General features: G+C 38.9%; 1 protein-coding gene across 1 annotated transcript in view; it reads left to right on the plus strand.

Annotated features, from left to right (window-relative positions):
* Positions 1-17,764, plus strand: part of LOC109474200 (nebulin-like) — a 176,816-nt gene that overhangs the window by 107,828 nt on the left and 51,224 nt on the right. The window contains 33 exon segments of the mRNA XM_019774455.1: positions 373-480; positions 711-818; positions 1,166-1,267; positions 1,404-1,493; positions 1,635-1,835; positions 2,221-2,325; positions 2,772-2,879; positions 3,538-3,645; positions 4,092-4,193; positions 4,355-4,444; positions 4,629-4,829; positions 5,099-5,203; positions 5,615-5,722; positions 6,384-6,491; positions 6,957-7,058; positions 7,436-7,525; positions 7,696-7,899; positions 8,165-8,269; positions 8,442-8,549; positions 9,057-9,167; positions 9,462-9,566; positions 9,839-9,931; positions 10,404-10,607; positions 11,079-11,183; positions 11,385-11,492; positions 11,886-11,996; positions 12,432-12,536; positions 12,967-13,059; positions 14,175-14,402; positions 14,989-15,090; positions 15,325-15,432; positions 15,821-15,931; positions 16,342-16,443. Of these exon segments, the coding sequence (XP_019630014.1) occupies positions 373-480; positions 711-818; positions 1,166-1,267; positions 1,404-1,493; positions 1,635-1,835; positions 2,221-2,325; positions 2,772-2,879; positions 3,538-3,645; positions 4,092-4,193; positions 4,355-4,444; positions 4,629-4,829; positions 5,099-5,203; positions 5,615-5,722; positions 6,384-6,491; positions 6,957-7,058; positions 7,436-7,525; positions 7,696-7,899; positions 8,165-8,269; positions 8,442-8,549; positions 9,057-9,167; positions 9,462-9,566; positions 9,839-9,931; positions 10,404-10,607; positions 11,079-11,183; positions 11,385-11,492; positions 11,886-11,996; positions 12,432-12,536; positions 12,967-13,059; positions 14,175-14,402; positions 14,989-15,090; positions 15,325-15,432; positions 15,821-15,931; positions 16,342-16,443 (3,939 nt within the window).

Raw genomic sequence — 17,764 nt, forward strand, 5'->3', positions numbered from 1 at the left:
GTATATTATGTCATGTACATTCAGAATTTCAGAAAAAATTGAGACGCATAATAATGATAATGTTGCAATGTTTTCCGTAGCTAAGATGCAGAGTGATGTAAGTTTTACTCAATCTTGAAGACTGTCAGATAGATGCTAAGATACATAAAACTGCATACTGGTCAGTACTGGTCTTAGAATTTCAGGGACAAATTTTGATTGATGATAATTTTTTGTTTCTTGTACAATGTCAATACATACTGAATTTCAGGGAAAATTTAGATTGATTATAATGATGATGATGCTCTAATTTCTCTAGCTTTGATTTGATATCTATAACTGTTATCGACTTAATATATTTGATCTTGATTGTTGTGCTTGCTCTTTTCACAGCTTGTCTACAAAGAAGGGTTTGAAAAGCAGAAGAAGGAAGGTTACAAGATGGTGTCAGACACACCTCTCTACAACCAGGCTAGGGAATCAGCCAGGAATGCCAGTGATGTGAGTCTTAGATCATTCCGCAAATCTTCACAATCTTGTATTTCTTGACATTAGACATAGGTTTCAATACACAGTATATACATGTACAGTATGTCTGATTATGCAGAAGTAGTCCTGGTACTGGATTGATATGAAATTTGGATATTAGGTTTTGCTTCCTCTCATATTGAATGGATATGTCATATTCAACTGTATTTTTCTGCATACTTAAACACTGTCCATACTTGCAGTATAACTACAAGACAGCACTGAAGGAAGCTCAAGAGAAACAGTACAAGAATGTCCATGAGTCTCCTCTGTACCTACAGAACAAATTTTCAGCACAGCTGGCCTCTGGGGTTAGTACATGTATCACAATCATGTTTTACTTTCTCATGCAAATCTATTCACACCAATAGCAATAAATGTTGGTATTTTAAATATTACTTCTGCCTACACTGCCTTAATTGCTTCTGTATTTTTTGGTGTGACTTTTTAGCAATAAATACATAAATAGGTCGTGTGATAAATCACCAACATGCAGTAAGACACAGTTTCCATTGCATGTACATTTTTTGTAAACACCATTTTTGCTTGATGTTGTAACATCATCATTTCATAGTTTGCAAGAAACAAGATAATTTTTACTGCAAATATGTCACAAGATTAAATAGTTCTTTAATTTTTAATGTTGTGTCTTTTTCAGCCACTGTATATCAAGGATTACGAGACAGGGAAGGTGAAATATGCCCTGCCGCCTGACAGAGTGGACATTGTCGCTGCAAAGAATTATCAGAACTTCTCTGATGTAGGTATCGCCTTAGTTTGTTCATCCATGTTTTATTTATTATTAGAAAATGTATTAATTTATACATGACCCTTATGTACATTTATGGATTTTACTTCGCAGTAATTTCTAATTATTTTGTGCTGTTATTTTTTAGCGCAAGTACAAGCAGAAACCAGGAGTGCCGAAGGTGTTCCCAGACACTGTTGAGGGGGTCCGTGTCAAGTCTCTGGACCCACTGAAGGATGTAAGACTTTATACCTTGGTTGTCATCAATACCTCTCAACATTTCATTGTCATAAAGATATTTTGTTCATCTTCCTCAGTTTTGTATCAAACTTTACATGTAGATATTGAATCTTGAAACATTTTCTGGACCAACCAACAGAAAATCTACAAGCAAGAGCCAGGCGGCTTCACCTCTGAGATCGACACTCCTGAGACCAGGAGGCTGAAGTCTCTACTGGAGATTGTCAGTGACCACTACTATAAGGAGGAAGCCAAGGAGATTGTGGAGAAGTGCTGCAGCCAGTTCCCCTTCACTGTGGAGATTGAGAGGGTGGAGAAGGTCTCAGAGATGCAGGATATGGTAAGTAAAATATGATTGCCATAACATCCCCGTGAATTCCCGTTGATCCACATGAAGTTTGATCATAGAGAAAAGGATATCATTCCTTTTAAGCTGATGAACTTTATTCACCTTACAATTTCACTTAACTTAAACCTTGTGCATTGACATGGACATGCATGTCAATTTTGTTGATATAACAATAACAATGTGCTTTAGGCCTTAAGCATAAGCATGCTACAAGTATGAGTATTTGTAGTTCCTTTTACATCATTGTGATATACTGTCATTTTGAGTTTTGTGCTGAAAGAGGCTGACATGTATTTACAGTCCTAACATACCCTTAGATATGTTTCTGTGAACCTGTCTAGGTAATATTGTAATCAACTACATTTTTTCTCATCAGAAAAAGTACCGTGAAGCGTACGATGAGGCCAAACAGAACTACACAGTCATCCCAGACTCACCTGAGGTCCTGCGTGTGCTAGAAGCCAACAAGCTGCAAAGTGATGTAAGTCCTGAAATTACTTTCTTTCTTAGTCCTAGCTCCTGCTTGAACCAATCCAGAAGGTCTCCTCCATAGCACTTGGTCTTCCATGACCCTTCGCAATTCGTTGGTATCATGTAGGTCAGTGTCACATCGCAGATTGTAGGTGACTCATCAAATTAACGTTTAATGTGTAACAAACGTTAGACAACAGTGGGTTGTAGAGGAATGATGCCCCATTGTTTTTTGTAGATTCTCCTCAAGATGATTTTCTGGAAAGTAGTGATTCTTGATTTAGTTGTCCTCTAACTTTGTCACTTTAAGTTGTTGCATAGTCTCCAGCAACTCTAGCTTTTAATTTTTTAATGAATTCAACTGAAGCTTTAGGTTCTAATGGTGGAATTATGAACTTAACATTCTGTTGGAGACAATATGTGTTAAAGGAAGGACATTTTTCATATCTTTCACAGCTTGTATACCACAAGGGCTTCGTGAAACAGAGGGATGAAGGTTACAAGATGGTGTCAGACACACCGGAGTACCGCCGAGCTACATTTGCAGCTGCCCTGGCCAGCGATGTGAGTACAAGTTTTTTAATGTTTACCGGAGGAAAACATATTGCTTTTCCTCAGTTTCTTCCTCTTCTTCTCCAAACAAATAAAGTCAATGACCTGAACCAGATGTCTCTCACCATGGTAACTGGTGTTGGGTTACATAATGTTGCAAGTGCCATGCGGAACAGAGTTCAAGAGGGGCTGCATGGTCACTATATATATATGAATGTGTTTGAGAAAGAATAAACAAAGCTTGTTAAGCTGGGCCATGTGAAGGTAAACATACTTTTCTTTGCAAATGTTACTTTCTAGTTATTATTTTATCTCCTCCATTGTGCATGATCTGCAGAGTTAGCAAATTACATAGTCACTGTCCATGGTGCTGAAAATGCTGTAGATATGTGTGTTTTAAGAAATCAGTGAAAATCGATACGATACAAAATATAGATTCAAGATTCAAGATGTCAGACCCAGACAAATAACTCAGACTTTATGATAGACATTTCAGAAGATAGAAATACAGCACAAATGAATCTCCTTTTTTTCAAACAGCCCGAACTAATTGTTACAAAATACAGGTAGCAGTATCAATGCAGTTCCTCATTTGTTGATGAAATAAAGGAAATTTGTACAAAAATATTCTCTGTTTGAATTTATATCTTTTGTTAATATGTCATTGCAGTACCTGTACAAGACAGCACTGAAGAGAGCTCAGGAGACACAGTACAAGAATGTGCACGAGTCTCCTCTGTACCTGCAGAACAAACTGTCCGCTGAACTGTCATCAGGGGTAGGTGTCTGGAGTTTCAATAATGTATTCACAGCATATCTCTTAAAATAGTGTTATATACTGGTTTTATTTGTCATTTCTAGATAACAATACAAAATCGCAGGGCTCCCTTATCAGGGTCTTGAATTGATTTGCCATTCGTTTACCATTTGTTTGCCAAATATGGAATACATCACTATAGCATTAAGTTCACATAAGTTAGGTGCCCAAAATGGACATTCTCTAGAATCTAAAACTGTCTAGGAACAAGTAATGTCAATGACCTGGCTTTATTCTTTCAACTTTTAACTTAAAGTATGTTGCATGGAACAAATCTGCTAGAATGGTCTTGCAAAAGTAATGGAATATTTTGAGACATACATGTACATGAGTCCACTGCAATGTTATTTCAAAGTCCTCTATGTACAGATGTATGTTTTAACATTGTTGTATATTTTTCCTCAAAGGTGAGGTATGTAAAGAACTATGAAGAAAACAAGGTCAAGTACTCGTTGCCTACTGACCGTGTGGACATGGTCGCAGCCAAGGAAGCAATCGCCCGATCTGATGTAAGTACTCATTAGATGTAATGTTTCCAACTCTGGCATAGCCTTCTGATTTTCCATCCCTGTTCCTTGCTGATACAATAACTGTCCTTAATCAACAATGAATGCCAGCGACATATTCTTATTTTAAATGTCATTTATACCCATTATTTGTCTCTTTTTAGCGCAATTACAAGCAGAAGCTTGGATCACCTAAGGTGTTCCCAGACTCCGTGGAGGGGGTCCGTGTCAAGTCTCTGGCACCAATGAAGGATGTAAGTACACTATGCTTTGAGTTAAGGAGTCTAAAACCAAAAAAAAAAACATGTTGTCCTGTTGAATGATTATTAGTTTGTGAATGAACCTATGGAGGCCATAACAGGCTCCTGAAATTATCCTGAATTTCCTTACCAAGACACGTATCAATAAATGATGAAATACTTTTAATCCAATTAACAGAAAGTCTACAAGCAAGAGCCTGGTCGTTTCACCTCTGAGATTGACACTCCTGAGACCAGGAGGCTGAAGTCTCTACTGGAGATTGTCAGCGACAACTACTACAAGGAGGAAGCTAAGGAGATTGTGGAGAAGTGCTGCAGCCAGTATCCATTCACTGTGGAGATTGAGAGGGTGGAGAAGGTCTCAGAGATGCAGGATGCTGTAAGTTACATCCATTCAGATGTATACAGAATAGAAGAGGGCCAAGTAGTGATCCCTGTGGCACCTCATAATGGGTATTCATCTGCAGATGATGACATTTGTCTAAAAATGTTGCCTGATACAATGCTGTGCCTTAATTGCTCATGTATTTAGTTCCTTTTACAATGTGATATAAGTTCCTTGTTTACTGTTTAAAAAAGATTGATGTATCTGTTTATGTATCTAACACCCCCAATGAATTGTGATGTCTTGCATTTTTTTTTCATCAGAAACGTTACCGTGAGGCCTGGGATGAAGACAAGCAGAACTACAAGGTCATTCCCGACTCCCCCGAGGTCCTTCGTGTGATCGAAGCTGCCAAGATGCAGAGTGATGTAAGTCTTTACAGTTAGTTTTGATAGTTGCCCGAAGTACCTAGCTTGAGAAAATGGTAGATTTCCATCCGCAAGAAATCTTTTGTACAGGCTTAGGTGCAAAGTTCTGTAAAAGTTTTTTGGCTCTATACAAAATGTCGTTTTGCTTCTTAAAGGTCTTTAATTGCTTTCTTGAAAGTGATCAAGTGGTTCATCATATCAAGTACCTAACAGCAGCAAGCTGTAGCTTTCTGTATGACAGTGTAAAGAATGTCTGGATTTTTATTTTATTTGTGAATGTGTGTCTTTAACATAGTTTCATCAACTTGTGCCAAAGGATATAGCTTAGGTTCGAAAAGTGATAAATGCTCAAGACAAGATGTAATCTCACAAACTTGTACTCAAAAAAAGAATATCTTACCCCCTTCACAGCGCCTGTACCAGAAGGGTCTAGAGAAACAGAGGGATGAAGGGTACAAACTGGTGGCAGACAGTCCAGAGTACCGCAGGGTTCTCCTGGCAGCAGCACAGGCCAGTGATGTAAGTACAGGTCCTTTGTACGGTTCTATTTTTTTTTATTGTTTATTTCAGGTTCAACGGCTCATAGTGTACAGATACATTAACATGACACAAACACATCTAAAAACAAATGTCAAAATATGTACAGATAAATGTAAAAAGAAGACTACTGAGCTGTACTGCCACAAGAAGGCCCCCTTACGGCGGGTGGACCAATCTACAACAATGTTGCCAAAACAGGCTAGAGGAGAAGGCTTCCGAATGGAGCAACAGTTTGATGATGGTGTTCCCAGACCCAATTTAGTGAGAGACATAAGAATACAGCAATTTCTGGCAGTTGGACTCTCTAAGGCTAAAGGATATAATTTGGTTACTGTCCTTGGTGCTGAAAAACTGGTAGTACACGATTTTAGCAATCCATACTAAGTGTTACATTATAGATTGTTTGGCCATGCCTTATTCCTTCCATCTGGGTCTGTCCTGTCACATACTACATGTAAATGTGAAGAAGATTTAATGATTCCTATTTCAGAACTACAACCATGAACAATGATAAGCTTCCTTTGAGATGTCTTCATTGGATGATTCTCAAATTTTTTAGGGGATGAGTTTACTAATTGGATAAAAAGTTCTATACAACAACATCATTTGAATCTTCATCTTTACTGTTGTGTACCCTCAGGTCCTCTACAAGACAGCAATAAAGAAAGCTCAGGAGACGCAGTACAAGAACGTCCATGAGTCTCCTCTGTACCTGCAGAACAAACTGTCTGCTGAGATGGCTTCTGGGGTTTGTATTCATCCATTTCGCCTATTTAAACCTAATGCAATTGTAACAACAACATAGCAACTCTCTTCATCAGAAAAATCAAGGGACGGTATAAAATATATGTACCATATGCAGTGTCTTCAACAAGACTGTGCATGAGAGATCTTCAGTGTTTTAAATGAAGCTGTTCACAGGCCTAAGGTGGTTGCAACCCACGAACATTTACATGTATGTTGCTAACATTTTGTCTTGCACTCACACTTACTATCTGGTTTATCGTCTGTTGTTCCCCGTGTTTCAAGGGTTAGATGTGCTTGCACTCTGATGCTGAGGCTTGATAGCAGCCCGCCACTTGCCTCTATCCTGTGGGTTGACATTATGTAGGTTCAAGTGGTGGAAGTCTTCCCTATGCACAGCCAGCATAATTTATACACATAACGTTACTTGCACAAACTAAGTTTAATTCATTTCCTTTTTCTTCTTCAGGCCAGGTACATTAAGGACTATGAACAGATGAAGGTGAAGTACTCGTGCCCTGCTGACAGGGTGGACCTCAAGACTGCCAAGATGGTGGCTGGCTTCTCTGATGTATGTACTCTCCATTAACATAATATTTGCCATTTTGAAAAACTGTGTGTTTGAGAGATCTCTAGTGCAGCACTCCTAGGTACACTATGTGTAGTAAGATATGCAGGAGTACATTTTTATGATTGTACTCATTTTTTTCATGGTGGTAGATATATTTGAAATTATGTGAGTAGATGTTACTTGTAGTTTTGTTTTGTTATGATATGCTATAGTTACACATGTACATACATGTGACTTTAATGTCATTACTTAAGAATGTTTTACATTTTTTGCCTGTTATCTCTGGACTTGCAGCCTTTTGTTGTGCACTTGTAAATATAAATGTGCACTTACATTGTGTGATAAACTATTAAACCTTTTCTCCCTGTTATTTACAGCTCAAGTACAAGCATATTGAGCCCAAGTACACACCAGTTGCTGACACTGTGCAGAATGAACACGCCAAGACCATTGCTGGCTACAGTGATGTGAGTTCTAGTTATGACCCTCAAACATATTTCTCATGTTTAACTGCCATGGGCTATACATGATTGCATGTTAATCAGAAAAGTAGGATATACATGATTTTTTATTTTCTTCAGCACACTTTCCAGTTTTTTGTTAACTGCATTTCAAAGCTACTTGTTCCTTTTCCCAGCTTAAGTACGTCCAGAAGGTTGCCGCCAAGAACTTGTCTGAGACGGACACGCCAGTGATGAGGAGGATCAAGTCTCTCCAAGAAATCACCAGCGACAATCTCTACAAGGAGGAGGCCAAGGAGATTGTGGAGAAGTGCTGCAGCCAGTATCCCTTCACTGTGGAGATGGAGAGATTCGAAAAACTCTTGGAACTCAATGACAAGGCAAGTCAGCTTCTCAGCTTTAGTTCTTTCATAATTTTGGGAATGTATACATTGTACACAGTCATAGGAAACCTTTTAAAAGTCCCTGTACTTATGCATGTAATGTCAATGAAATGTCTACCAATTAGATTGATAAGATAGACATATTTGCTTTGTAGCATTCATACTTCCAAGAGATGTTAAATCCATTTTCATTCAGTTTTGTGTGTCTGTAGTTGTAGAATACATTTCAATCTTTGCCATTCTCTGTTATTTTTACCTGCAGAAGTTGTACAAGAAAGACTACGAAGAGGAACGTCAGAAATACCATGTGTACCCAGATACACCTGAAGTCAAGCGTGTCATCGATGCGGCCATCTTGCAGAGTGACGTATGTTCCACTCACTCACTATCTTTCTTTAAACATTTTATTTGCATTAACTACATTGACCTGTATTTAACCCACTATGTTCACTAGAGCTGCATACCGTTTTTGTGTACAGTACTGCGAAAATCAGTATGTTGTAAATGCTGATAAATGTTATGTTTTTACTGTTCCCCAGGCGAAGTACCGTGAGAAGTATGAGACAGAGATTAAGGGTAAAGGAAACTTCCCCCAGCACATCACTCCTGTGTACGCATCACAGAAGGAGGCTTCAGGCCTCACGGATGTAAGCAGCCATTACCTCTTTACTGCTTCAATGTTTATTTTAAATTTGGCATTTCTGTTAAGAGATCTGAATTGGATTCTTAACATTCATGTATAAGTGTGTATTGAATAGTAACTAAGATGGTTATATCTTTTCCAAGAAATATACATTGTTTAGTCACAGCAGGAAAGTTTTAGTAAGGAGCCTATTGTTTGAATAATGTTTCTTGATCACTACTTTTAATACATAAATTTTACTTTGCCTTGCAAATCCTGAAAGGAAGGAGGCATTTTGGAGGGTGTTGGCTTAGGATCTTAGGATCTGACAGACCAGTATAGAATGGGACATGGGGGCTAGGGGAATGCAGTCAGCTCTTTGCATATGGGATTTGTTGTATAATTGCTGTAGAAGTAGGTATCCTTTCACCTTGAAAGATGATCATTGATGTAGGTTGTAAATTAATGATATGTTAGTACTACACTGTGTGCACGTTTTGAAGTTGGAAATTGTGTTTTGTTGCTGCTTCAGGCTGTGTACTCGAGGGATGCCCGTGAGAAAATGCAGGAGAAGAGCTACAAGAACTTCCACGAGTCTCCGCTGTACAGGACACTGAAGGACGACACTGACATGGCCAGCATGGTACACACACTTCCACTTCATTTTGTAAAAATTATTAGTTAGATCCTTCAACTAAACACATTGTGACTTTGCCTTTAAGTTGTTAATTTATTGCTCACAGCCAAGGCGGGACATAATTTATTTCAGAAGTCATACCTTTGGTGCCAGGCAACCTTCTATCTACAAATATAGCATTGCTTCCATTGTTCAGGTTCCTCGATGGGTGGACTCCATTGACCACTGAACAGTGAGAGTTTGTGTGCATTCATCTGTCAGACTACCTCACTCTTTATTGTGTTATTTTCATGTGACCAGTCTAAGTACGTCAGTGACTGGGAGCAGAGAAAGGTGGACTACAAGGTTGTCGCAGACACTCCGGACATCAAGAGGGTGAAGAAGGCTGGCACCCTGGCCTCCCCGGTAAGTCCAAACAACTATCTGTACTTTGCAAATACTATGCTCTATCTTGATGTTATTTGATAGCAGATTATACAATGTGATCATTCATATACCAAAAATATTCCCAAGTCTCTTCTTCTATAATGTTTTTTTTGTTTGATACATGTATGACTGTATTTCAATATAGAGATTTATAGTTATCCAGTATTGCTGATTGTTAAGACTATATTCCTTTACTGCTTCAACTGATAGGTTTTCCATATACTAAAGGTGTTTTTGTGCCCCTTACACAGAGAACATATGTGCAGAAACAAGAGAAATATGAGACAGTTGCTGACACCCCAGCCAACACCCTGGCCAAGGAGTCAGGCAAACTGGTCGGAGATGTAAGTCATGAAGGAATGAATGAATGAACTTGAACATGTGAATGTACTTGCAGTTACCCTTTGGGCATGATTTTTCAAATAAACTTAGTATACATGTACCTGTACATGTTTAGAGACACAAAGGAGACATTCAGTACAGTGGATAGCTAATGAACAACATAAGCATCAACATAGAAATCAGCACCAAGGACAGATGTGGAAAATGTAGAAAGGGCAGGGTAACATTTAGCAAGGTGGATTACACAAAGTGTAACAATAGAAATACACAAGAGTGACATTCAGTACAGTAGATGGCTAATGCACTACAACACTAACATGGGAATCAGTACCAAGGACAGGCAGGGGAGACACAGAAAAGCCAGGATAGTAACATATAATACTGTGGTTGTCACACTTGTCACAACAGAAATACAGAAGCTTGATATCCAGTACAGTGGATAGCTGATGAACAGCATGCTTCGTCTTTCCTCAGCTCCACTACAAGCAGGTAGTGAAGAGTCGTGGCCTCACAGACACCGACACCCCGGAGATGAGGCGGATCAAGTCCCTCCGTGAGATTGTCAGTGACAACATCTACAAGGAGGAGGCCAAGGAGATTGTGGAGAAGTGCTGCACCCAGTATCCCTTCACTGTGGACATGGAGAGGTTCGAGAAACTCATGGAACTTATGGACCAGGTAGGGATATCAGAATCTCATACTATCTTAGAATCCATACAGTGTACAATCAGCACGTCGGCAGAACGTACTGCACCTGCGCGAAACCCGTAATGTATTGTACTTAGCATTTCGGCAGAATGTCTCATATAAGGTTGTATTCGCTCATATAAGGTTAGCATTTCGACAGTAGTTTCCAAATGTTATGTCGGAAAGAATATCCTCTGCAACAGGCAAAATTCTAATGCAACGTTGACCAAAAACCCAACGAAAAACGTGAAAATACGGGGTTCTGCGCAGGCGCAGTACGTTCTGCCGACGTGCTTGTACAATCATGTTTCAGCTTGAGAGTTCTGTGTTGGTAGAATTGAACTTACCCAGATTTTCTGCTGTTCAACTCAAGTCAATGAATGAGCAATTCACCACTTCATGTTATGCAGATAATATATGTGACTCAGTGAGCAATTTTTCAAACCTGCTTTGTCTTTGCAGAAACGGTATAGGAAGCACTATGAGGAGGAGCGTGGCAACTTCCATGTCTACCCAGATGCACCGGACATCAAACGTACCCTGGCAATGGCCATGCTCTACAGCGATGTACGTTTCTATTTGCTCCTCAAACGTTTGCTGTGTATAAGATTATGTAAATTCATTATTTAGTTGTATGTGTATGATTTGTTAATCCATTGTGCCTAATATCAGCCATTGCTGCCTTTCTAGCCTACTGATGTTGCAATTCCAATGAAATAACAAAATTGCGTTGAACTGTTTGTGGATTTTTTGTCTCTTTCTCAACAGCTGAAGTACAAGGAGGCATATGAGAATGAGATGAGAGGCAAGGGCAACTTCCCGCAGCACATCACCCCAGTCTACCGCAGCCAGATTGAAGCTGCCAAGATTACAGACGTAGGTCTTCAAGAGTTCTACCTTTAACTATTTCTTAAACAGTTGTTTTAACTATTCATCTATATTTGACAAGTTGGTGGTCTGCTAACCCTTGTACATGTAATTCACATATGAAATACAATGGAAATGGGAACAGTTAGGTTTTAGATACTGAATAGGACTGGGAATTTGAGGTAAACAAACAAATCCTTATCAACCATGTACTTGTCATGTATAGATTCAGACTGTTAGAAGTTTATTTTAGCCATTGCTTGTTCATGACTAAGAGCTGACACAATATTGTACTCAGTATGTTTGCTGTATTGCATAAGACTTCTGACTAAGTCCCTATAATTCATATGAATAAATCTTTTTGATATTTGCAAGTAATTCTCTCCTGGTCACCTTGTACAGGCTGTGTACAAGAAGGATGCTCATGATGAGATGCAGAAGTTGAGTTATAAGAACTTCCACGAGTCCCCGCTGTACAGGACTCTTAAAGATGACACCGACATGGCCAGCATGGTATGAATACAAAATGATTTGTATATCTGTGCTCTTTTTAATTCACATTCATTATGGTTCCTGTCCTAGCCTCAGCCTGAATATTGTTTTCATCATCTCAATTTCGTTTCACATAAAATCGTGTGGAGTGCCAAATAAAGGAGTGACAGTTCTAGGAAAGTTTGGGGACATGCCCCCACCTGCAAAGTTTGAAGTTAACTTTTATGCATCGAAATCAGTGCCAGAATTTGTTATATCCCTGTTAGTGTTACAGTAGTAATTGAAGGAATTTATTTAGATACTGCATGTTGTATTTCATTTTCTAAAACACTATGGAAAGTGCTGCACTACACTAAAAAAATAGTCATATGCACTGTCTTACAAATTGTTACGATTAAAAATGACAAAATGTTATGTTCTGTCAATGAGCTTACATGACTTCTTTCCTTTTTGCAGACCAAGTATAGGGACCAGTATGAGAAAGAGAAGATCAACTACAAGACAGTAGCAGACACACCCGACATCAAGAGAGCCAAGAAGGGCGGAGTTCTGGCTAGCCAGGTACTGCCTCATTGTTTACACCAAACATTCAATCTCATTTTCATGTAAATCAGTGTTATTTCAGAATTATGTTCATAGATGAAGGTGAAGTGTATTTCAGCATCATACTTTTTGTCCTTAATCAAATCGTTGTGTTTCCCTCTAGCAGCAGTACTATCATTTGCTAATAACGTGGTTGTTACATCATTGATGTTATTGTGACAATATTGGTGCATGATGTGAAATATCCTTGTAAAATTGACACAATAATTCACAAGAGTTGTTAAATTGTACTTCTCAACAACTTTAACAATTTACCCTACTGGAAACACAAAAGATCACAATTTCTAATGTGTCTGTAACTGTGTGATTGCAAAGTTGGCACATAACGTTGATTCTATGTTACCTTCTGTGAGTCAGAACATATCACCTTGTACTTTTATCCCCGCAGCGATTGTACAAGCAGAAATGCGACTCGTACGAAACTGTGGCCGACACGCCCGCCAATATCCATGCCAAGGAAACAGGCAAACTGCACAGCGATGTATGTATTCTCCTTGTAGCAACAGCCGCAATCCCCGCTCCTGTTGTTGCGCGAAATTTTTGCTGGCTTTTTGCGAGTGTACACATAATAAATGCTGTAAGCTTGGAACCTAGTGGCAAAGTTAAACTTTCTGTAAAAGTTGCTGCTCATAAGGCTCCTGTATCATGTAAGCTTTGTAAGCCTCCCCAGCAAAGTCTCTTTTACCATCTTCTCACTCCTACAGCGGTTACATTCATGTCAAAAGTTTACTCTGAAAGCAAAAAAAAAGTGTTTAACACATTTTGTACGAGCTATGTCCTTGGTGCTGATTGGTTGGTTGCGGTACACATTTGATATGCTGTAGGTAGTGAGAAGAAAAACGTCCCAGCTATGCTATAAATTCAAAGCCTTTCTAGGGTTTTATTCTTCAGTAGTCATTTATGTGATCTATTTCCTTGGCTTTGTCGCATATTTGTGCCTCTGCAATTTGTCATCTATGCAAAACCCTCCCTTCTTGTGTTCCCTGCAGTTACATGTATGCTTACAGCATATCCCAACAAAATTCCAACCTCTGGCTTCCCAGAGTTTTGTGTTTTACCCACATTTTTGCTGATTCACAGTCTTTAAGTCCTCTTCCCATAGAGAAATTTGCGCTTAAGTTGAACAAATCCTCCCCCTGTATCCTCTGTGGTTGTGCTTGCGACATATCAGAAAAGAGTTGTACTTCTGCATTGTCTTGCTTACTTTTGCTGCACCACTGCTGGTAAGTCATTTTCCCATAGAGCTTTTTTGGCATTTTTGCAAAACCAGTCTTTTTCTCTCAGTATCCCAGTTAGTTAATGCTTGCGACATCCTATTTCAACATTTCCTTACAAAAAATCCTATTTCAACATTTCCTTGCTCCCCAAAGATTCACAGCTTTTAATTGTTCTTTCCACATTTCGTGCGAAAACCTTTCTCCCTGTGTGCTTGTACCCATGGAAGTTATGCTTGCGACATATTGGCAACAGAAAATCCTATCTTCATGTTGTCTGGCTTTCCTTCCCCTGCAACATCGCTGAACTGGCACCCCTTTTCCCCTCGCAACTTTGCTCAACTGTGGTCACTGCAATGTCCGTTTCATCCGGAAAACACAGCTGCCATACAGCAATCGCGATGCGGGCACTTTACGGTCTGTGTACCGAGGCCAGCGCTTCACTCCACTGGACACGCCCGAGTCCAGGAGGTTTAAGAGCCTGCGGGAGCTGGCTAGCGATAGCATCTACAAGGAAGAGGCCAAGGAGATTCTGGAGAAGTGCTGCACCCAGTATCCCTGGACTGTGGAGATGGAGAGACTTGAGAAACTGAAAGAACTGTATGACAAGGTAAAAATGTGGCATCATTTACTGATTTAGTTTAGATCTTTAGACATAAAAATGTTGTCATGAATGTTGAACTGAGGGGGTCTGTTGCCGGGGTAACCAACGTCACGTGACGACACAGGGAGCAGGCAGAGACAAATATGTGCTAAACAACAAGCAAATCTACAGTTTTCTTTATCTTTAAAGAAAAAAAATCGTTGAAAAAAAAGTTGGACAATATGTATTACTAGGTTAAAATGTGACAACGTTAATGTAGAACTTTCAATGTGATAACTGAAGGCATACTTGACTCATGAAATTTCTTGGAGATGCTAAAAGATCTGTATGACAAGGTAAAAATGGACTTGTGCATAGTACCAGTGTTGATTTGCCTTTAAGTTAGTTTAAACCTTTTTCTTACAGTATTTAGAAAAGGAACAAAAACAAAGGCTTTCTGTTTGTATAGTAAATCTTGGACGAAACAAACACTCTCAGTCTGGTACTGTTACAGTAGTATATCTTAGAATTTGCTAGGGTTTGGCTGTAGGTGCAAAACGACTCCAAAAGCAATAATATCATTCAATCAGTATATCTTTCCCTCCTATCGCAGGCGCTGTACCAGAAGTTGGTGGATGAAGCACGTCAGTACCACCTCTTCCCAGACTGCCCGGAGATCAAGAGGGTTGTGGATGCTGACAAAATGCAGAGTGATGTGAGTCCTATTCTTCTTGCATTAGCTTATCTAGTGCATTTCTTACTCACATTGCATTCAAAAACTGAGGCTGAATTAACATGTACTATATATGAAGAATATTTTTTTTTACAAAGGATGTCTTTGAAATTACCAAAGGCAACAATGATCAACATACATTTTGTATTTCTCCTTCATAGTGTTTTGTATTGTTCATATTGACATCCAGGACTCTTACATATTTCTTTCTTACAGCTTGTGTATAAGGAGGCGTATGAGAAGGCACGAGGGAAAGGGTACTTCAAGGTCACAGACACTCCGTTGTACAAGACTTTGGTACAAGCTGCTTTGGATGCCAGCCCGGTAGGTTGGATTTTGTTTTCATTCATTACAGTAGTAGCATGCATAGTCCAGTAGTTAGCGACCCTGCCTCAGGACCAAAAGGTTGGGAGTTCAAATCCTGGCTGTTGTAGCTCAGCCATCATGCAGCTACTGGAATGGCTTGCAGTCCTTAGGATGGGACGTTAAACTGTGGTCCACTGTCCATTGTGCTTGTCGAAAAGAGTTAGGGAAATTTACCTTGTACAATGGACAATGAACCTGTAAATACTGTACATAGGCTAATATGGGACATACTGTAGTAATCATACACATCTGAAACATAGATGCATCTGATAGAAAGTAGTGTAGTGTATATGTAGAGACCTTAGTAAGACATGAAACAAAATGTTTTTTCTTCTGTGTGTTTTAGGACCACTACAGCAGGGCGGCTCTGACTGAGATGAGGGAGAAGAATTACAAGAACGTACACGAGAGCCCACTGTACAAAATGCAGAGGGAGAACACAGACAACCAGAGCCCGGTATGTATGCACTCATAATACAGTCTAATGAAATTCTTTGTGGTTGTGTTATGTGTTTGCATAAATTTGTAATTGAACATAAGAGAATTCAATGTATCAGTTAAGCCAACTTGAAGGTAACAGTTATTCAAGCAACTTTGAGTACCGGGTTCCAAAGTAACTCAACTAATAGGTATCTTTCAGTCACTGACAAAAGGTAGAGGACATGTACCTGAAACATCTGACCCTTTTCAAACTCTATTCAGTTGCTTGTGTACTCATTGTTACCACTACCTTCATCAACATATCCTAAATCTTGTAAAATTTGAAGAAGATTCAAAATTGTTCTGTATACTAAATACGATAATAATGATCTTACTATATTCACAACAGTTACTGATCTCTTTTACATGTACTTTTTGATTTTCCAGTACTTGTACAACAAGTTCCCAGAAAATAGACACAACTTTAAGATTCCTGTGGACACACCAGATCTGAAGAGGATTCGGAAGGCAGGCGACATCGCTAGTGAGGTACAGCCTCAAGGGAAAAGAGTGTTGTCACTGTTATGTTGATATACCCATGCATCGCTTAGATTTAAGATCCAGTGCCTAGTAGTACATAGGGCAGCAAGCTTTTTTCTAGTCTGCATGGTTCTTAGCCATGGCTTCCAGGTCTTTCAGGTCCTTTTGTAGAATATATATCTCCAATTGTAAATGATGTATATACAATGTATATCTTTCCATGTATAGAGCTTTCTTGTGAAGTACAAAATGTATTTATTAGGAATGTCATCCATTTATTATGGGATAACATGTACTGGTAGAAGTTCTTTGTTTTTTCCTCCCCCTTCACCTACATGTACATGTATGCTTCTGCTGCCTCATTGTTGTAAAAAAGCTGCTATTTTTAACTGTATTAGCTGCTTTTGCAGTCCTGGGTATAGTTGTACTGACATGTTTTTGTAAGATCCTTCAGATTTTTCAAGTATTGGTTCATGTAAATGGCTGTAACTAAGATCCAATTTGCACTTTTGCTGTTAAATTTTGCCTAATCAATTAAGTTCAGAAATCTGTAGTGATCTGTTATTTCATTTCAATACTTTGCATCAGTTCTATAGCAGCTTGAAGATTTATTGAATAATGTATGAAATAAACATTGTACAGGTATTAGATAATTATTATAACATGCAGAATGCAGTACTGTAGATAGGTTTTTTGGGGATGCCAATTTTACAACTTTTGTATATTTTCCCAATTGTGCTTCTCATTTTCTGCTTCATTGTGGCTTTTTTGTGGGAACTGTTTTGCGCGATTGGCGACTTTTGAATTGAGACAACCTCTTGACTGGAGACATTTTGCCTACTGCGTTGTAGCTACAGCCACCATTTTTTACTATGCAACAGCTACATGTGCCTTAAACATGCAATGCGCCAACCCTGCACGCCTTTTTGCTGTTAAGCTTAAGCGAATTCATAATTGAACTGCTTCGTACTATCATAGCAACAGCAGTAAATCATACTATGCCTTTACTGCGATGCATTATGAGCGCAGAGAATTGTGCGTCATCTTTAATGCACTACCCCTAGAAACCCTTTTACCTTTAAAGTAATCTATTGCAGCAAAACGGATTTTAGGACTGCTTTAAACGAAGGGAAAGCAGCATTTTGCGAGCAATTCACTGCAAAGAACAGATAATGTTATGTGCCAACTTTGTAACAGGACAGGTGACAGCCACATGACAGGTTTGAAGTGTTACAGTAGATCTTTCCTGTGTATTTTTCTTCTAACTTCTAACCTTTTTTTGTACATTAATGTATGACATACATGTAGGATATTGGTATTTTCTTATACA

Source organism: Branchiostoma belcheri, unplaced genomic scaffold (assembly GCF_001625305.1).
Source record: "Branchiostoma belcheri isolate BF01 breed outbred unplaced genomic scaffold, Haploidv18h27 scaffold30, whole genome shotgun sequence".
Lineage (NCBI taxonomy): Eukaryota > Metazoa > Chordata > Leptocardii > Amphioxiformes > Branchiostomatidae > Branchiostoma > Branchiostoma belcheri.